The sequence below is a fragment of the Eucyclogobius newberryi genome, unplaced genomic scaffold, assembly GCF_026437365.1.
Source record: "Eucyclogobius newberryi isolate DKJ021-1_F unplaced genomic scaffold, fEucNew1.0.hap1 SCAF_1, whole genome shotgun sequence".
Classification (NCBI taxonomy): Eukaryota; Metazoa; Chordata; class Actinopteri; order Gobiiformes; family Gobiidae; genus Eucyclogobius; species Eucyclogobius newberryi.
In genome coordinates, this window is record NW_027315723.1 from 15,608,820 (window position 1) to 15,630,143 (window position 21,324).

General features: G+C 42.6%; 2 protein-coding genes across 2 annotated transcripts in view; one reads left to right on the forward strand and one right to left on the reverse strand.

Moving 5' to 3' along the window:
* LOC140348843 (solute carrier family 22 member 6) overlaps positions 1–10,771 on the forward strand; it is a 32,550-nt gene extending 21,779 nt beyond the window's left edge. The window contains 4 exon segments of the mRNA XM_072434993.1: positions 687–898; positions 5,675–5,783; positions 10,412–10,624; positions 10,626–10,771. Coding sequence (XP_072291094.1) covers positions 687–898; positions 5,675–5,783; positions 10,412–10,624; positions 10,626–10,680 — 589 coding nt within the window. The 3' untranslated portion in view covers positions 10,681–10,771.
* A 4,748-nt stretch (positions 10,772–15,519) lies between these two features.
* On the reverse strand, positions 15,520–21,107 carry sh3yl1 (SH3 and SYLF domain containing 1). The gene is made up of 11 exons (XM_072435118.1): positions 21,050–21,107; positions 20,349–20,459; positions 20,109–20,222; positions 19,776–19,840; positions 19,340–19,452; positions 18,547–18,675; positions 17,935–18,079; positions 17,389–17,509; positions 17,255–17,308; positions 17,149–17,169; positions 15,520–16,724 (listed from the first exon to the last, which is right to left on the reverse strand). Coding segments are annotated over exons 1-11 (1,110 nt in total). The 5' UTR covers positions 21,051–21,107; the 3' UTR covers positions 15,520–16,488.
* Positions 21,108–21,324: the final 217 nt, after the last annotated feature.

Sequence of the window (21,324 nt, forward strand, 5' to 3'; positions counted from 1 at the left end):
GAGGGGCTGGAGCGTCAGCTCTGATTGGCTGCTGCGGCGGCTGCTACGCTTCAGCTGCCAGAGACCTCAACATATCTGCACGCGTCGCGTAAGCCGCTTTCGTCGCCTCGGCCGGCTCATACGCGCGCTCAAAGCAGGCGGTGTGGAACGGCCATAAGGCTTAATTTGCCAGCTGTGTGTCCTTTTTCCACAGTCAAGTGAGAAAACAAGCCAGTCATATGCTAATCGGGTGCTTAACAGGGTCAAAGGAGCTGCAGTTAGATACCAATAGGACAGTGATGACGCATATTGCAGGGCTGACAGGTCACGAAAGAAGGGTTAGTTTCAGGTTAAACCTACGCAGGGTAAACAAACTGATTAACAAAGGCAGGTGCGTTCCCTGAAGGTAAGGCTAAGTCAGTGCAGAGCAGGACCAGTGCCACAGACATTGGTGACATCGGCGTGTTTAGGAACAGGAATGATCGTGGCAGTAGTCAAAATAGATAAACTGTATCCACATTCAACTTGAGTATTACTTGGGGTTCCAGCTACAGAACACATAATAAACAAATATAAAAGAGTTAAATAAAACAGTGCCAACTTGGGCAATAACATACATACATACATTGGTGAGGAAACAACATGATATGATTCAAATCTCATTGAGCCAATTTAATTTTTTAAACTTTGTCCCTCCTCTCCCTCAGCGTGGCGTCAGCACTGACCTACTACGGCATCTGTCTGAACATCGGATCATTTGGCATCGGGGTGTACTCTGCCCAGTTCTTCTCCGGCCTATCAGAAGCACCCTGCCTCCTCGTCCCATTGGTCAGTCTGGGACGGCGACCAATCACAATCCTCGCTCTGTTCCTGAGTGGCACCGCCTGCTTCCTGTCCCTACTCATGTCGAAGTACAATTGTAAGGCCACACAGAAGGGTCAACAGTAGAAAATGGGTGATAGGGAAGAAATAAAATACATGTTGAGCTACTAATGCTGGGCAATATAGATAAATGTAAGGTTTAGTCCTGGTTTTGCCCTGATCTAGTCCAGGTTTAGTCCCAGTTTAGTTCCAAACTTGATAAGCAATTCTGAATGCAGCATTTAAAACATTAAATTGCTCTTCTTCTGTTAAATCTTTTGTCTGCTGAGAATTGACTCACACAGAGCATGGCAGAGGTTGACCGATGGGAGGAGTGGGTTGGTGTGTTTGTGCGCTGAATCACCATATAATAAATATCAAAAGATCAGTCCATGATTAGATTTTTTACCAGCAATGTAGTCTACTTGAAAAGCAGGTATACACTGTATACCCACTAGAGGTGCGGCTGGATTTGCTTATACTCACTACAAATTGATACATAACAGTCATTACACTCGAGGCACTTTTGTGCTTTTTCTCCATTTAGAGACTTTATATTGTTCCTTTTCCCGCAGTCACTTCTCCAATCGCTCCTTCAAGGTGTCAGCCCTCTTACTTTTTTCTCTCTTCGGGTGCAGAGAGCGAGCTGGAGCAGGAGCAGACTCGTTCTGCTGGTGTCAAGCTGCAAAATGTTATTTATTTGATAACAAGTCCACTACTTTTTGTGTATGTGGGACTTTTAGGGCACTGTCTCAGATTCACCTTATTCTGGAAGCCCGTTTGAGTGCCGCCATACGATATAATCCTTCGTCCAGTTGTATCAGTTTGCATAGGGCTGCCTTCCCTGCCACCATCTTACACCTTACAGTTACGTGCTGGATTTTCTCAGGGACCTTTTTGTACAGCCTACACCTTGGGTCTAGTTGATACAGTGGGTACAGTAAAATACCCCTTCAAATGTTTCACTCTTGGTTTCATTGCAGCCATTTTCTAAAATAAGAAACTTTATTAACATAACATTTATCTCTCATTAATGTACACTCAGCACCCCATTTGACAGAAAAAAAAATTGAATATAGAATTGTTTCCAAATTCATCAAAAAAAGGAAAACTGAAATATCACATGGTCATAATCAGAGCCTTTGCTGTGACTCTCATATTTACCTCACATGCTGTTATTTCTCCTGATCCTCTTGAGATGGTTCTACTCCTTCACAGCTGTGGAGGAAAGGCTCACACTTGTGTATATAAGACCTACAGCTCACAGTGTCAGAGCAAATGAGACTCATGAGGTCAAGGAACTGTCCAAGGAGCTCAGAGACAGAAATGTGGCAAGGCACAGATCTGGCCAAGGTTACAAAAGAATTTCTGAAGCACTCAAGGTTCCTAAGAGCACAGTGGCCTCCATAATCCATAAATGGAAGAATTTTGGGACGACCAGAACTCTTCCTAGACCTGGCTGTCCATCCAAACTGAGGAATTGTGGGAGAAAAGCCTTGGTGAGCGGTAAAGAGGAACCCAAAGGTCACTGTGGCTGAGCTCCAGAGATGCAGTGGGGAGAAAGTTTAGTCAACTATCACTGCCTCCACCAGTCAGGGCTTTATGGCAGAGTGGCCTGACGGAAGTCTCTTCTCAGTACAAGACCTATGGAAGCCTGCATAGAGTTTTCCAAAAAACACATGAAGGACTCCCAGACTATGAGAAATAAGATTCTCTGATCTGATGAGACCAAGATTGAACTTTTTGGCGTCTAAGCGGTCTGTGTGGAGAAAACAAGGCACTGCTCATCACCTGCTCAATACAATCCCAACAGTGAAACATGGTGGTGGCAGCATCATGCTATGGAGGTTTTTCAGCTGCAGGGACAAGACGACTTGTTGCAATTGAAAGAAAGATGAACGTGGCCAAGTATTACAGATATCCTGGAAGAAAACCTCTTCCAGACTGGGCCAAAGGTTCACCTTTCAACAAGACAATGACCCTAAGCACACAGCGAAAATTACAAAGGAGTGGATTCAGGAACAACTCTGTGACCATTCTTGACTGACCCAGCCAGAGCCCTGGCCTAAATCCAATTGAGCATCTCTGGAGAGACCTTAAAATGACTGTCCACCAACGTTCACGTTGGGGTTTTTTGTGTGATAAAACATTATATGTATACATGTAAGTTATTACTACCTCATCATACTAAAAAGGTCCACCTTGACACAAAAATAACCCCCCCATAGAAATCCTGGCTACGGCCCTGTGTTGATTCTAAAATGATATCAGCCAGATTGTGAAATATGTGTCATACGACCATATGCAGGAGCTGTGATCCAGAGGAAATGGTCTTCTATGTCCATGTTGAGAGAGGCGATGGATGTCCCAAGGGTTCCGCTCGGGGACAGCCACTCTAGAGCTCTGGCTCTGACAATGTCAGGCTGAAGAAGCACTGGATTAGGTCCTCTTGGCTTGGTTTTACTTGGCTCTGAGGCGTTCCAGTTAACAAAAAGGCCGTCACACTGATTCACTGATGGCTGATTTGGAGAGATTATCCTGGATCCAGGTTTTGTTGAGTAAGTTAGCTTCCATGGGCGTGTTTCTGGAATGTCTTTGTTTCATAGGTTAGCTTAGCATTGCTAGGCCAGAGATGAGCCATTTATCTCCTCAGGATACTTCCTCCTGGAAGACCTCTGATGGGTCTGAGTTTGGTCTTCTCTCTTTCACTCTGACTTACTCCCGGGGGGTTGATTTTTCGCCAGTGTTCAACCAATCAGCAGGCATGCCGTGTGTGAGTGTGTGTGTGTGTGTGTGTTTGTGTTCTGCATAGGTCTGAACCCCCTCAGCCAAATAATCAACAAGAGTGGCCTATGGATACCAACTCAGGAATGGGGCTACCATCAGTCACCTCCTCTACATGGATGACATCCAGCTGTATGCTAAGAGCGAGTGGGACATTGACTCCCTGATTCACACCACAGGATCTACAGCTCAGACATCGGAATGTCATTCGGACTAGAGAAGTGTGGGCGGATGGTGACTAAGAGAGGGAAGGTGGTCCACACAGAGGGGGTCTCACTCCCAGAAGGAGCAATAACAGACATTGAGGACAGTTACAAGTACCTGGAAATCCCACAGGCAAATGGCAACCTCGAAGAGGTCACAAGGAAAACGGCTACGGCCAAATACCTACAACAAGTGAGGCAAGTCCTCAGAAGCAGCTCAATGGCAAGAACAGGTCCCGGCAATAAACAGCTACGCCCTGCCAGTGATCCGATACCTTGCAGGAATAATCAGAGGGCCAACGGAGGAGTTACAGACCACAGATGTTGAGACACGAAAGCTCCTGACCATGACCATGCATGGAGGGTTCCATCCCAAATCCAGCACCCTGAGACTGTACACTAGCTGTAAGGAAGGAGGCCGGGGACTACTGAGTGTGAGAGCCACTATCCAGGACGAAACTCCCAAGATCCACAAGTACATCAAGGACAAGGCTCCTACAGATGACGTGCTCAGTGAATGTCTCAGACAATGGGGAACAGAGGATGAGGTGCTGGAGGGACCATCATGGGAGGACAGGTCCCCACATGGGATGTACCACCGGAACATAACTGAAGTGACTGATATCACAAAATCCTACCAATGGTTAGAAAGAGCCGGTCTGAAGGACAGAGGCCCTGATCATGGCAGCACAGGAGCAGGCCCTGAACACCAGATCAATAGAGGCCCAGATCTACCACACCAGACAAGACCCAAGGTGTAGGCTGTGCAAAGGGGGCCCTGAGACCATCAGGTCCCCGCACATAACTGCAGGGTGTAAGATGCTGCAGGGACAGCATACATGGAGCGCCATAACCAGGTGCTGGCATAGTGTACAGAAACATCTGTGCAGAGTACGGGCTGGAGACCCCAAGGACAAAGTGGGAAACACCTCCAAAGGTGGTGGAGAACGACCGAGCCAAGGTCCTCTGGGACTTCCAGATACAGACAGACTGAATGGTAATGGCGAACCAAGGGTCAGAGGAAAGCCGTGGTGGTGGACATTGCAGTACATGGAATGGTAACATCCGGAAAAAGGAACATGAGAAACTAGAGAAATACCAAGGCCTGAGAGGAGCTGAAGAAGGCCTGGAGCGTGAATGTTGGTGGTGCCCGTAGTGATCGGAGCACTTTGGGCAGTGACCCCCAAACTGGAGGAATGCCTTGAGCAGATCCCAGAAAAAACATCAGATATCTTGGTCCAGAAAAGTGCAGTGCTAGGAACAGCAAAAATACTGAGCAGAACCCTCAAGCTCCCAGGCCTCTAGTAGAGGACCCGAGCTTGAAGGGGGTTAAATAGAGACAGCCCGCGGAGGGTGAGAAAGAGTAAAAAAATATATATATATATACAATACAGACCAAAAGTTTGGACACACACCGCAGAGTGAAGGTAAAAGGGCCAAGAAGTGCTAAGCATCTCTGGGAACTCCTTCAAGACTGATGGAAGACCATTTCAGGTGACTACCTCTTGAAGCTCATCAAGAGAATGCCAAGAGTGTGCGAAGCAGTAATCCAAGCTAAAGGTGGCTACTTTGAAGAACCTAGAATATAAGACATATTTTCAGTTGTTTCATGCTTTTTTTTTAAGTACCGTATAATCCCACATGTGCTAATTCATAGTTTTGATGCCTTCAGTGTGAATCTACCATTTTCATGGTCATGAAAATAAAGAAAACTCTTTGAATGAGAAGGTGTGTCCAAACTTTTGGACTGTACTGTATGTATCCACTTGAAAAATTTAGAATACACTACTGTTGACTGACCCACCCATAATTATTGCAGCTCGTTGATCTCTGCTTCTCTTGTTCAGGTGAAGCTGTGCTGGTCATGTCTTCTGCTCTTCTGGGGAAGCTCTGTATCCTGATGGCCACTTTGATCTCCAGTTTGTTCAGCATAGAGCTCTTCCCCACCATCGTTAGGTAACTACACACATTCTGGGAAATCCTTACAGAAGAAATTAACAAATTAAAAAAAGCTTCATGCGCCATTTTTACTTCAAAATAATATTCAATTATAGTACAGAGTACAAAGAAACTACTAGAAATTGGAGTATTGATCTCGAAGTATCAGGAAATTGATACTGACTGTTGTAATGCTAATTTCAAAGTATAACATTTTGTACATGTTAGGGCTATTTCTTCATTGTTTTGTGTCCACCTTCACCAGCTGGTCATTGGACTGATCCATCTGTGTCAGGTGTTTGTCTTTTAGAAAGTCTTTCAAACCCCTTTTTATATGCTGGGGGCCCCACCCTGCATCCAGCCCTGGCCTGGGATTGGGGCTCATCTGCAATTGCCTGGTGACCGGATCTTTACCCATGTGATCCCAGACAGTTTCATCCCCAAAGGGGTGACATGGGTCCGACCGCCTGTGAGCGTACCACCCGCAGAGGTAACCATAGGAGTCAGGTGCAAAGAGGACTAGGCGGTGGTCGAGGGCAGAAGCTTTGACAACCCAGTCCATGGGCACGTTGTTACATCACCACAATTGGGGAAAGGAAACTAAGCTTGTGCGGGAGGTTAAGAGTTACAGGCAAGAGATAGCTATGCTCACCTCTACACACAGTTTAGGCTCAAGGACCTTACTCCTTCGGAGGGGGTGTATATTCCACTTCTCTGGCGTTATCGCGGGAAGAGGTGGTAGGCTGGTGTGGGATTGCTTATAGCCCCACAACCTAGCTGTCACGTTTGAGCTCACCCCAGTGAATAAGAGGCCAAGGACAGGTCTCTCACTGTTGTGTTGTCCTGCAAGCCAAACTGCAGTGCAGAGTACCCGGCCTTCTTGGTATCCGTTGATCTACAGGAGGACTTCAGTGCTCATGTGGGCAACGCCAGTGGCACCTGGAGAGGGGTGCTCGGGCGGAACGGACTGAACCAGGGCAGTTTTCTGTTATTGGACTTCTGTGCTTCTCAAATCCATAACAAATACCATGTTTGAGCACTAGGTTCCATCAGTCCACAGTGCCAGGAAGTGAAGAGAGGGCCAGAGCTGTTACCACCTGGTGTTGAATTAGATCCATTGCCAGGGGAGGAGGCTGGACAGACTTGGCAGGCCCAATTGTATCATGAGGGTCTTTTGAGAAACGTCTGGCGGAGCTTTCTGTCAGCAGGGTCTTTAACTCACACCTCCGGGGAGAGTGGAAAATGTTCTCAGCCTCCTGTGGTAATAAAAAATAAAAACAAATAACTTTGAAAAAAGAAAGATAAAAAACTCTTATAACTGTATTTCAACATTTGTGCTTGTGATTTTTAACACATATAAAGGGGGGTCTGGTTGTCCTCCACCAGGAAAATAAACAAAAAAAGAGTATTTTTAATTAATAAATGTGACACACAAAGGCCTGATATTTTTCAATATTCTAACTAATAACTCAGGTCTAAAACAGTATTGTCCAAGTGCCTACTGATGAAAGGTGCTGAAGCATAGTTAATGTGAGGTTAATTATAGCCTAATGTACAAGTCTCCATCAATTCTATCATTATAAGCAACATCAGCAAATCATTAATAGAATGCATCTACTAGAAGATTATAAAATCGATGGGCGTACTTTTGTGTATTCAATATTAATATGATTATCATTATTTTTATCTTTTGCTTTAAATTATTCATTCTTTCATTCATTTTCTACCCCTTGTTCCCTTTCGGGGTCGCGGGTGACTGGAGCCTATCCCAGTGACTTTGGCCCTGGACAGAGGCCAGCTCATCGCAGGGTTAACACAGAGACATAGACGTGCAATAATTTGCACGCTTTAAATTATTGACATCTAATAATTTTAATCAGTGGAATCCTGTAATTGCCTATAGGTAGAGATGACATCTGTATGTTGATCAATTTTTAATGTACTATTTTCCCAGACCACATTTTTTGCTTTTAATTTGAGTTTAATTTTTTTTTAATTCTAGTACCCCGACCTCCCTTAATCCTAATTGTATCACGTCTTTCACCCTCTTTCCTTCTGCTGTGGACTCCAGATACTTTTTAGACTAGGATAAAGCCGAGACTCTCATCCATTACCCAAGCTGAAGTCACAGAGGTTGTGGGCAAGCTCCTTGGTGGCAAGACTTTAGCGTGGATGAAGATGGATGGACGGATGGAGATCCGTCCTGAGGATCCAAAGTCTCTGGCTGTTGTGGGGCTGTCTTGGCTGACACGTCTCTACAAAACATGCATGGTGGTCTTGAACAGTACCTATGGATTAGCAGACTGTGGTGGTGGTGGTCCCTCAGTTTAAGAAGAGGGTGTTATCTTTGTACAGATGGATCACTCTCTTAAGCCTTCTCGGTAATGTCTATGTTACTGGAGAGGAGTATCTGACCGATAGTCAAACCTTGGATATAGGAGGAGCATCAGCAGTTATGAATGAAATGATCAAACGTCATAAATTTATATTTTTGAATAATGCGTCAGTAATGCCACTTCATACTTTTAAGTGTATTTTTATGCAATGACACTAAAGGCTTCAGGACAGATTTTGTGGCCTAAAATCATTGCATACATATATACTTGATGATACTTCAATTCGTTCACCTCCTCAATCTGGGCCTTAAGTTCATTAAGTTCACAAAAGTTTAAAGTTAAACAAGTGTCATTGAGCCACTGTGATATGTCGACTTAGGCCTGTTTAGGGGTGTCTGCCTCTACATAAACAATTGTGTTATCAGCATTGGATCTGGTCATTGTTTTTATAGACAGAATTTTGAGGCGCGGAGGTGTCAGGGGTCGGAGGGTGTCTGGTTTGGGGACTGCAGGATCTTATTCCTGCTGTTTGCAGATTATGTTCATCAAACAAGGACATGCAACATGAACTGAGATGGTTTGTAGTTGAGTGTGAAGCTGCCAAGGTGAAAATCAGCATCTCCAAATTCGAGGCCATGGTTTTTATTTTAGTTCTTTCACCGGACTGTCCTCTCTGGCTTTGTCCTCAGCAGCTTGTGATGCCATCTCAAGCTTTAGCATTAGCACTTTCAACTCATCTTTTCTTTTTGCTGAAGCTGGGGTTCACTGACATGCTGTAGTTTAAGGGGCTTCACAGTCAAGCCCAATTGCTGATTTATTGTGAGGGTTATTACTTCGTTGGTAAGATAAGGTATGCCTTTACTTGTCCACACATGGGGAAATGTGTAGATGCAGAAGAAAGGAACAGCTAACACTCTTAATAGAAAAAAACTCTTATAAACAAAACTCCTATGTACAGAACCTCTCATATTCTTAATAGGGAATAGAGAGAAGGCAATAAATAAAATACAAATAAAAAGATAAAAATAAGCTATCACAGGACAAAATAATACTAATCATAGTGGTAAAGTAAACACACTTATTTACAGCAGTTCTATGCACATGAATATGACATTATTGCGTCTTGAGTATTGCACATGAGTATGACATTATAACACTAATGTACCCTTGGTGCCACAAGCAACAGGCTATAAAATAGCAATAGCTCAAATCTTGTGTCAGCTTGTCTTCTGTCCAAATATGTAAGGCATTTTCAAACTGTGAAGTGCGTGGATACCCCCTTGAATAGGTTTTGCTGTGGACCATTCTGATATCCCCTTTATTTGGGTTTCAAGTCTACCTCACACACAAGTATATGATATTGAGCTTATGATTGGATATCATGTATTTATTTAATTTATTTTTTTGGTTTACATATTTCATGAGGAATAACTTTTGAGTTGTGTGCTGTTATCACTACGTGTTGAATACTTTTTGTATGTGAACGCAGATCAATTATTTAAGCAATAAATAAGCACGCAAACAATTTCACAATTGTGGCATGAAAAGCTCAAGTGAAACAGGAAAACCCAAGCTTTGTAATATATCAAATAAATGGACCAAGCATGAGATAAATAAGTCTTCATCCCATTTTCACAATTTCACGTATATATATATACATACATATATATATATATATATATATATTTATAATATAATATGTGTGTGTGTAAAAAAAAAATCCCTTCTCACCCTCTGTGGGTGGTCTCGATCCTTTTTCTAAGGTCGGGTCCTCTACCAGAGGCCTGGGAGCTTGAGGGTTCTGCGCAGTACCTTTACTGTTCCTGCACTGAACTTTTCTGGACTGAGATGTTTGATGTTTTTCCAGGGATCTGCTGTAGCCACTCCTCTAGTTTGGGGGTCACTACCCCGAGTGCTCCGATGACCATGGGCACCACTTTTGCCTTCATCTTCCACGCCTTCTCCAGCTCCTCTCTGAGCCCTTGGTATTTCTCCAGTTTCTCGTGTTCCTTTTTCCTTATTTTGCCATCACTTGGTATTGCCGAGTCAACCTCAACGGCTTTCTTCTGTTGTTTATCCCCCAACACATTTAGGGCTGCAACAATTTAATCGAGTAAATAGAGTAAGTCGATTACGAAAAAGCTTTGATTATTATTTTATGCGTATCTGTTGGTATGTTTTTTGTCCAGGCCGTGGACCATAGCAAAAAATATTTTGCGCATTTCATTATTTTCTAATTAATTGTTGCGATTTATTTTGTGGAAAAGAGAAACAATATTCTGAAAAAAAAACATTTATTTCTCGTTTCAGGCAGCGTTGTGTGTCTCTGGTGAATCTCTGTTTTCGACTCGGATGCCTCGCCAACACTTTGGTCCCGGCCACTTCAGACGGAGCAATCTCATTGGCTGCAATGTTGGTGTACAGCAGCGGCCCAATCGTGGGTTGCGGTTTATGCCTGTTGCTCCCGGAGACGAGCGGATTGCCACTTCCTGACTCTGTTTATGACTGTCAACAACAAGATAAAACAAACAAAAAACAAGATCAACAATTGTAACGGCGTCCTCTGCTGGAGGCGGTGAGGAAGATTATTTTAGACGTCTATTAGTCCATTAGATTTGGTAGACTGGGTTCAGTACTGGATTAGGATTGGTACAGTCCAAGCAAAGATGTTGCTTTTATAGACCTTGATTAGTCTTGCTTTTAATCTAGTTTAGTTCTGGGTTAGTCCTGGTTAAAACCTCTTAGGAATCCAAGTTTTTGTCACTAGTCTGTATTTAGCTGGAGTTTAGACTTAGTTTTGTCAGTTTTATCCTGGTTTAAAGTAGAATAGAGGATTTTTGGCGACCAATCGGAGTCTGATTTCCTCGTGGCGTGGACGGCTGATTAGTTCTCCCACATGTCAGTCATTCCTTGCGTGCTAGTGCACACCTGTAGGCTCGTTCTGGATCGTTCCCAGGATATCAGCACGTTCCCCTAGCTGCGCATGCGTGGTTGATATGCCGGTGTGTGTTGAGCGAAGCTAGCAGCGAGTTCCTTCAGTGTATCTCCACTTTTTGGACCGCGAAGTACGAAAATGCCTGAGGGACGACAGAGAAGGACTGCAATCCGGTCGCGCTAATAAACAAATGCACATGTAGCAGCGTCCCAGAGTCAGCAGTGATCCGACCTGCTCGTCCCAGAGTCCTGGAGACGTACAGGTCCTGCAGAGATGGAAGTCTTCAGCCGATAATCTTCTCAGCAGAGCGCACAATGCGCTTTAGATTCTGTTTGTCCCTGGCTGTGGCTCCAGCGTACCACACGGTGATGGAGGAGGTGAGGATGGACTCAATGATGGCCGTGTAAAACTGGCCCATCATCTGCGCTGGCAACTTGGCTTTCCTCAGCTGCCGCAGGATGTACATCCTCTGCTGGGGCTTCTTGATGAGGGAGTTGATGGTGTGCTCCCACTTGAGGTCCCGGGTGATGGTGGTGCAGAGGAAGCGGAAGGAGTCCACGGTGGTGATGGGGAGTGTGTCTCCACTGTCATCTCCACTGTCTTCTGGCCGTTGAACTCCAGTTTGTTAACTGCTGAACCAGGACACCAGCCGGTCCACCTCCCTCCAGGGCCGGCCCAAGCCTTCAGGGGGCCCTAAGCGAAAAAAAATTTGGGGGCCCCTCACCACGTTATCAGAATCAGTTTTATTGCCATTGTCAGTAAACAATTCACACATGGGAACTTTTTTCAACGCAAACAAAGCGCACCAAAACTCCAGGGCATCCAGTTAGTTTATTCTCAACACCTCACAAGCTCAAATATTGATAACTTAAATCCCACAATGTAACTTGGTATTCCGCTGACATCACCTCTACTCCCTGTACAAATAACACACGTCCCAGATATGTTTTTGGGCGTATTTGTGGGCGTTAAGGGTCTACAGCCATATTAGCACATTAGTTTAAATTAATGAACCTTTTTCGTGTATTCTGGTGCATTTTAATGTGGTCCAGCCGGCTAAAGTAAGAGTAAAATGTTGAGGTTGTAATGCTATAAAATGATGATGTGATGAAACTGTGCCAGGAGAAAATGATTAAAGCCAGTTATTAATACATTAGTGTACTTAATTACTCAATACAATATTGGCTATGAAAAATAATTATGATCAAATTGATTCATTTTAACTGAAAATGTAAAAGTATTAGTTATCCTTACTAATTTATCTTTTACAGCTCCCAACTGTTCCTTCTTGCCAAAGTGACAAAACAAGTTATATTAAATTAAACAAATGGCATAAGCATTGCTTGATTAACAATTAACACTGATAAAACAGTGCAAAAATGTTATTCCCAGAGAATGAACAGAACTAGAAGTGAAGGTCCAAACCTAGCTTTAGTGAAGAGACTGTTTCTGCAACTTTGCCACTTTTGTATAAAAATATATAGTATTATTCTATAACAGACGTAATCATAATATGTCTGGTTATTTTTCACTATCAGTTTATTATAATTTATAACAAATAGTCTAATGATGCTTTTTAAATAAATTGAAAAGTTTTATTGCTCTATCAAAAGTTAATTACAATATAAATGTTTGTTCTGATCAGAACATCACACACTGGACTCCTGCATGAAACAATGCTGCGATGTGATTGGCTGATGGACCTTACACGCATAAACCTTTACGTTCCTCTCATTCCACGTTAAGAAGTCAAACAGACATCACGAGTCACGATTGATCTCACACATGGTGATGTGAGAGAGGGGACGCAAACTCAAACCCGCTCATCTCTGACTGAGGCTGCACAGGGGCCCGGGACAGGGGCCCGGGACAGGGGCCGCACACTGTTCACTCCAAAGTCTCACGTCAGAGGTTCTGGACGAGACGGCGCTCGTCCGGACCGGATCTCCGCCTCTTAGTGACCCGGGCCATAGAGGCCCCTCACCGGCCTCACCTGCAGCTAACACTACCGGGCTGGTGTAAATGTTAAGTTTAATATCTTTCATTCAGACACATTATTATGCGCGGGGCAGAGCTCTCGTCGCCTTCAGCCTGAGCGAACTAATGTGACAGAATCGTGTTCTTTCAAACAGCAGCATTAAGCGTCTCTTTGTAAGAGAAGTTCAATACCTGGAGAGTGTTGTTGAGTTTGCAGTTTCTTTACATCGTCAAGAAGTTTCTTCTTTCGTTTTTCGGCACCAGGAGATATATTCCTCTGGACATGATGACCACGCAGGCACCACGTTCTGTTGTGTTTATGTTTTGCTCTCGAGCTCCTCGCGCACAATGAAGTTGCCCAATCAGCGCAGGTTTGGTGTCTCGGTTGCCAGATTGTCATTACAAATAAATGCGGTTTGTGCGTCATGTTACCGCTGTGTGCGCTGCCGCGCCAGCAGCGCTACTACACTAGTGGCGCACGCTGCGCTTGCACTTCTCATAAGACGGGTTGCCAGATTAGGGGCCCTATTAACGCCTCGGGGCCCTACGCGGCTGCTTAGTTCGCTTATAGGCTGGGCCGGCCCTGCCTCCCTCCTGTAGACAGACTCATCCCCGTCCGAGATCAGCCCAATGAGGGTGGTGTCGTCAGCGATCTTGATCAGTTTTACGGAGTCGTGGCTGGAGGTGCAGCAGTTTGTGTACAGTGAGAAGAGCAGAGGAGAAAGTACACAGCCCTGTGGAGTTCCTGTGCTCATAGTCCGAGTGTCTGAAACATTCTTCCCCAGCCGCACGCACTGCCTCCGATCCGTCAGGAAGTCAGCGATCCACTTGCAGGTGTAGTCAGGCATGTTGAGCTGGGAGAGCTTGTCCTGGAGCAGAGCGGGGAGGATGGTGTTGAATGGAAGGCTTAAGGATCCTGGCGTGGGTTCACGGGGAGTCCAAATGCTGCAAGATGAAGTGGAGTGGAGGTCTACAGACCTGTTGGCTCTGTAGGCGAACAGCAGGGGGAGGTGAAGGACTTGAGGTGGGGGAGGACCAGGCACTCAAATGACTTCATGACCACAGACGTTAGTGCCACTGGCTTGTAATCATTAAGTCCAGTGGTCCGGGGCTACTTGGACACAGGGACAATGATGGACAATTTGAAGCAGGCTGGGGCATGGCATGACTCCAGGGAGGTGTTAAAAATGTCTGTGAAGACGCGGGTCAGTTTTCCTCTACAGTGTCTTAGAGTGGCGGGGGAGACACCGTCTAGTTCAGCAGCTTTTCAGGAGTTGGATTCTCGAAATAGCCTGTTTACATCCTGGCTCTGAACTGAGAGAGTGGTGGAGGAGGAAGGGGGGGGTCCCGAGGTTAGGTTGGCTGAGGTGCCACAGTAGAGGAGGGGGGTGGTCTCGAACCTGGAGTAGAATGTGTTGAGTTCCTCGGCCAGGTTCCGGTCATCTGCAGCGTGGGGGGCTCTGGTCTTGTAGTTGGTGAGAAGCCGGAGCCCACTCCACACATAGGCGAGGTTGTTGTTTGAGAACTGCTGCTTCAGATGCGTATTGTACTGTGATCTAGCTCTTGACACCTCCCTGCTAAATCCATACTTTGCGTCTTTGTAGCGCTCTCTATCACCGGCCTTGTGCGCTACCTCCTTTTGCTGCCTTAACTGCCTGTTTTGGTGTGAACCAGGGTTCGTCATTATTGAAAATGACTCTGGTGTGTGTTGGTATAATGCTGGTATAAACACGCCACTAGTATAACATTTTGGGTTGCACAAAATATCCCCAACTCTGTTTCAATAACTGATATTGAAGACTTATATTTTTGAGAGAAATAACATACAAATAGCTTTACCAACATTGCTTTGCAAATTGCCAATACAATACATAACCAGAATTAAACTAGGACTAGACCAGAACCAACCAGATCTGACTTAGAATAAAACAGGTCTGAAGCAGAATTAAACAAGGACTAAACCAGACCAAACCAAGTCTAAATTAATGATAACCTTAAATTATACTAGAAAACACGATTTTGTTGTTATTTTTTAATACCTGGATGATAGGTCGTGGGCCTGATTAAATCGCTTGGAAGGCCTGATTTGGTCCCTGGGTTGAATAGCCCTGCCTTTGATGGATAAGGCAATTACACGTTGTTTAATGATAAATAATAGCACAGCCTTTCAGATAAACTACACAAGGGCTGAACTAAACTTGCACATCAGGGCCCTTACTTCCAATATCTTGTTATGAATGTGTGCGTTTTATATTTTTAAAAGGGATAAGCCAGCTTTTGTACAGTTTTCCTCAAAAATTGTGTATTCAACTGGAAATGGGAAAACTATTTTTGATATTTTAAAGTAATGTCGTTTAGTAAATAAAATAAATGTTTGTTGGACAATCATTGGCACAAAGTCTGGTATTTTGTACAATAGAAGTACTTTGATGGTATGGTAGTAATATGAAAATAAAATCAACATAAACAAAATTGTGTGTGTATATGTCATGAAAAGCAAAGCCAGTACAACTTAAAACTTTCTTTATTCATTTATACAATATTTTTCCATAGACTGAAGCAAATTGAGAAGTCGCTTTGCTAATTCATAACAATTAGTTATCCTCAAAATCATTAGTTTAAAATAACCTTTCATGCTTAGAAAAAGTGCAATGATTTTAAGAAGTTGTATAGAAAATATAAAACAAGATGGAGAAGAAAGTTTTTGTTTAAGTTTGGACATGTAAAAATCCCTAAAATGCACCAGATTTTTGACCTCTCAAGCTACCGCTGAGAAAAGCAGTTAGATATATTATAGTATACTTTTTTTTGTTTGTTTCCATTACAAAAGCTTCAAAGGGCACTATACTCTATCAAAGCAACATATTTTTTGATATGTTTGTAACTGTACAGTTTGTTCTTGTATCACCTGCTGGTTTAAGCTTGTATTGAATGAATGACCCATTTCTTTTGAAGTCAGCGATACTAATATTCAGATTTAAATTAACAGCAAATTACCCATTCTCAAGAATGCATATAGAGAGACTGACTTATATTCATGATCTATTTTAAACATTGTAATTCGTAATTCTGCCTATTTTCGCTGTAGTTCTTTTGACCCTCTGGGCTTTATAAGGCTAACTTGCTGATCTTCATCAGATTGATGATTTTTGAAAATCATGTAACATTATGATTATGTAACATTTAGACACTTGGTGGAACTAGTCTGCTCAGCCTGGATGACCAAAACGTCTTCCTCAGCAAGCCCAAGTGATCACATTGGGGTTTTTTTGCTTCAGAAACTCAATTCTACATAAGAGATAGCCTTCTGAAGTGTTAATCCTCATTATATTCCCGTTTACTCCTAAGGACATTTTCCAACTTTAAAGATTCCTGAAAATTCTATTCTTGCCGTATGTAGGTGAAGAGAACATCTTAGGTTTTGTTGGGCACTCTGCTGCGGTAATTAACAGAGGTGCACTGAAGTGTAGTTTCTTCAGTATAAAGCGACAAAGTTTGCTGGGAAGATGCCGGTCCTGCCATCGGCCGTCTGCCCCTCCCACCAGTCATACTGAGAGTCAGTTTTAGTGATGACGGTGATGCGGTCGCCGGGGGAAAAGCTCAAGTCACCGGGCTGTTGTCCAGTGAACGGATGTGTCGCTCTGACGACCAGAGTAGCTGAAGAACCACCGCCTCCCCACGCTGGTGCTCCTGAGGCTGGGGCACCACCTGCTGGAGATGCAAAATAACATTAGGCCTCCTCTAATATTATGATCATCTTATGACAGATCAATGACAGATAATGATTATGGTTAATCATCTAAAAATAAACAATGTTAGCATTTTCTTCTAAAGTCGTGGCACAAAAACTGAAATGCTCCACATTGCAATATGGCTTTGAATAAAATATGTTTAAATCTTAATTTTAGTGTCAGCATTTTGTTTATACAGCACCTATACTCGCCATTCATCTGACTTTCTCCAATACTGACCAATCACAATATCACAAAAACATACAATATGTTGCTCGAATAGGTAGCATTTCTAACCATTTTACACTTCTTATTTTTAGTCCCTTGAAATTATAATCAAATTAAGCTTAAACGGCATTAATTTCCCCAAATGCTTTCAGAGAAGTTAATTTTAATTCACTCACCATAATTTGGGGTGTGTCTTGCTGCAAAGAAGGGAGGAAAATGTATTAAATTAAAAAGTTGCAATAGTTGGTATTTTGTTGAATTAAATAATGTCTCTTAACCTACATGAAGTATCAGATTTATAAACGGAGATACTTGGATAGAGCGTGTTTTTACTGCCTGCAAAACAGCAAAATATACTGTAGTAAAAAACATATTTGAATGTGAATCATCTGTATTTTAGCAGTATTTTGAAGTACTGGTGGACTGGACAGGAGGAGGCTGGTTCTGCTGGTAAGTATTGGCAGGTTGAGGTGATGGTTGGTAGACGTTTGTGGGTCTCTTCACTGGAGGAGCAGGTCTGGATGGTGCTATGGCTGACTATAAAGAGCGGAAAACAAGAAAAATAAAGAGAGATTGATAGAAATGAATACCTTTTATACAATATTATGCATAATTTTATTTACCAAACTATAACTCCAATATTTCAATTCAATGTATTTTTGTAACGCCCAAAATCACATCAGCAGTTGACTCGAGGGGCGACAGTGAAAAAGCAGATTAAACAATGTTCATAGGGACTTTCCCAGCATCCTGTGTCCTGAGACAAATGTCCCAAGCTCCCCTGTCCTTAGACCCTCCTTCTCGGTCACAAAAAACTTACAAACCTCTTTGGGAAAAAGTGACCTGGAAACCTGGAGGAGTTCCACAGTGAAGGAGAGAGACACACAGAAATCTCATTTTCAGAGGAGTCCTAGCCCCAGAGGAGGTCTGTGAGTGAATCTTGAAACCTTAACTTTTCTTACCTTGACACTGGGATTCTTGCTGCTCCAGTCGGCCGTGTACGCTTCAGTGTAGGCGTCTAAAATGTGGTACAGGTCGTAGCATTCAGGAGGAGGGTCCACGTCTCCGTTCAAAATGGCAGACGCTCTGATGTCTCGAGCATAAAACCTGAACATCACAATACACATTTTTCACACATAGCAGTAGTAACAGTAGTAGTATGAAGCCATTTGGCTTTCTTAAGGAAAATGGTAGCAGTTGTTGTAGTATTATTAGTCATATCTGTTACAGGAATATGTATTGGGGGCAGTAGCAGGAAAAATAGTAGTGGCAGTCACATTTTGATGCATACTTCTGGTTGGTGTATTTAATAATGCAGTATAGCAATAGGAGTAAATAGTAATAGCCGTAGTAGTCATCGCAGCAATAATTTGTTGTGTAATTGGGCTTGGTATTTTGTGTTTAATAAAGTAAACATTGTACGAGTAGCAGTTATAGTAGTAGTGTTAGTAGAGCTACTATCAATTGTAGTAGTAATTTATAAAATAAGATTGGTCTCTTTTGGTTTAATAGGGTAGTAGTAGCAACATTAGTAGTAAGGGCAGTGGTTGTAGAAGCAGAACTTTGTTGCGTACTTGCGGTTGGTTTCTTTGCGCTCGATGAGGTACGACCCCTCCAATGAGATGCCAGCGAACAGCCCTCTGGATTTACAGTAAGTGAAAACAGCAGCCGGACTCCGCAATGCCACATCGGCCTCCACGTTTCTGATGTAAATTACAAAAACATAGGAATTATTATTTTTTACATTATTGTACTAATTATACATTTCTGGTTTAAAGGGGCACTATGGAACTTTTCAAGTGGAGGGCCAGCTACTCTCATGAAAATGTTATTGCATTGCTTTACAGAATGGTATGAACTGAAGTTTTAGGCCGTTCAGTGGACCATATGACATCACCATGAAGAATAGACGGTTTTGGACCCTCCACATAAAAACATTTAAAACCCTTAGACATAGCTCTATATATAATAATGTAATATAGTGGCAGATACAACCTATATTTTTTATTATTATAAATTCCGCCAAAACCAGAATTCTAGCTGATGTCTGTGGTTGTGTTTTTGAACTGTTGAACATTGTAAATATAGCTCAGATTACGTAACCAAAAATGTAATAGTACCAGCAAAATAATAGAACTACTTTCTCCCCCGAATACAACACAAATTTGCATCCAGTCAAGGGGCAGTATGTCAAGTGTTTTAAGTTGAAAATGACAGGAAATAACTCTGAGTTCTAAAAATGAAATATAATTATGTTAATTACATTTTAGTGAAATAAGTAATGTAACACCTCATAATTAAGCAATTTAAGCCATTACACCACAGCCGCTCCTTGGTATAAATCTTCCAGTAACAGTGAATTCTGACCTGCCCATGGGCCCCACAGCCACAGTACAGTTGCCTCCGAGTGTTAGATTCCCCCCTTTGGAGAAAGCCTCAATGGCGGCGCGTTGGTTCAGAATAATCACCAGATCCGACACCTGCAACAGCACCAATCAATCAATCAATCAATCAATTTACACTTCTACGGAAACATTAAAATAAAATTAAAATAGGGGGGAAACATGCTTCAGACATATTGTAAGCAGCATTCAACAACAATTTATTTTGTTGAATATGCTGCTGCCTCTTGGCCAGGAAAAGCTTTTATTGCATTGGGTGTTTAATAACAGTTACAGTTTTATGTAGTTTACTCTGGGCGCATAGGAGCTGGTGATTCAATTTACTGTTGTGAGACTTTGGATGTTGCGATGTCATTATTTTGGTCACACTCTATATAGAAAAAAAACCTGATAAGTCTCACCTCTACTCCAATCTCAAATCCTCCTCCTAAACCAGCGATCCCGATGGCAGAAGGAGCAGACCATCCTGAAATCACAGACACAAGCTTACTTAAAAAAACAGATCCTATTTTAGTCTCGCACTGAAAATTACATTTCTGAGGAGAGACGTTCAAAGGAGAACTGCAACATGCACCCATCTTACTAATGATGAGTCACGGTGTAGACAACCTTACTTGTCTCCACGGAGATGGACAAGCAAGTTTAATGCAAGGCAGTGGAATATTCCGAGGGAGTAACAATTTCTCCATGGAGACAAGCAGGTGGCAAACCCTCCACCGTAGAGAAATCCTCACGTCTGTCTGCGAGTCGAGCGATGACGATGCCACTTCCTCCTCGAGCCGTGATCATGAAGCCAGCCTTGATCACAGAGATAATGGCCAAACCCTCAGCCTTCGCGATCACATGAGCTACAACATACAACAGCAACTACTATTTGTATATGGAATAGCAGTAATAAAGTCAGAAGAAATATAGTAGTATGTGTAGTAGGTGTAGCAGCAGAAACAGCAAAAGTAGCAGTATTTAATACGTACCTGGGATAAGTTTGTCTGGTCCTGTTCTGTTGCTGAGCTCAGTGAATTCTCTGAGGATTTTTGCAGCTTTTTTAGCCTCTGATTTTAGATTGGAAGGTATGGGGTTGTTCACTGTAAAACAGGATGAAAATAATGTTGACGAATGAGGGATTACACCAACATGTAAAAACCTGCCCATCATTTTTTTTTAAATATATTTCTAAGGCTACTATTTTTTTTTTTCAATTGATTACTTCCATCACAAGATCGAAAAAATACTGTCAATACATTAATATGATCTATTCTCGAGAATCTAATCAATATTTTTCAGAATATGATATACATCTGAAACAGTACTTAAGTGATTTTGAGTTCTGCCGTTTGTTCATGGTGAAAATATTTGGAACCAGTTATTCAGGTTTGTGCAGTGTGGCCACATTTATTGAATTGACAAAATGTATGTTGGCCAACTAACGTATACGTTATATGGCAAGGCCTAAAATAATTTCAATTTCTAGAACATTGGAAGCAAAACATTCTACATCTGTAAGTATACTGATTTTATGGTAACAATTATGCTACAATATTTGTATCAGGTTTGAACTAACTAATGAATACTTTGAGCCCAAATCAGTGGCCTTCCTTGATTTTGGCCCCAATCGCCTCTCGTTAACACTTCTAATTACTATTTCTCTCTTTACAATACAGATAAATCCACTTACTCGTGTTTTCGGTCCCTCTGTCTCGCTGTTTACCTGCGCAAGGTGTTTCTCCTGTGGAGAGCTGCCCTGGAGCTGTCGTCACTTCCGGGTCACCCGGGAGCAGGCTTCCTCCTACGTCACGCCACCTTTTGTTTAGAAAATTGCAGCGAATTTTTTTACGGAAGCAAAATATAATTATAAATGAACATAATGCTAAGACATAAAAAAAAACATGCAACAATTACTTAAGATTAAAATACTAAATAGAAAGTAACGTAAGTAAAATATACGTGATA

Bases quoted from the DNA above. Each gene is read 5' to 3' on its own strand.
- sh3yl1 (XM_072435118.1), bottom strand. The intron at 19,453-19,775 runs GTGAGACTTATC...GTGCTGTTGCAG, and splicing joins GATTTGAGATTGGAGTAGAG to GTGTCGGATCTGGTGATTAT. The intron at 17,170-17,254 runs GTAGGTTAAGAG...CCTTCTTTGCAG, and splicing joins TTATAAATCTGATACTTCAT to CAAGACACACCCCAAATTAT.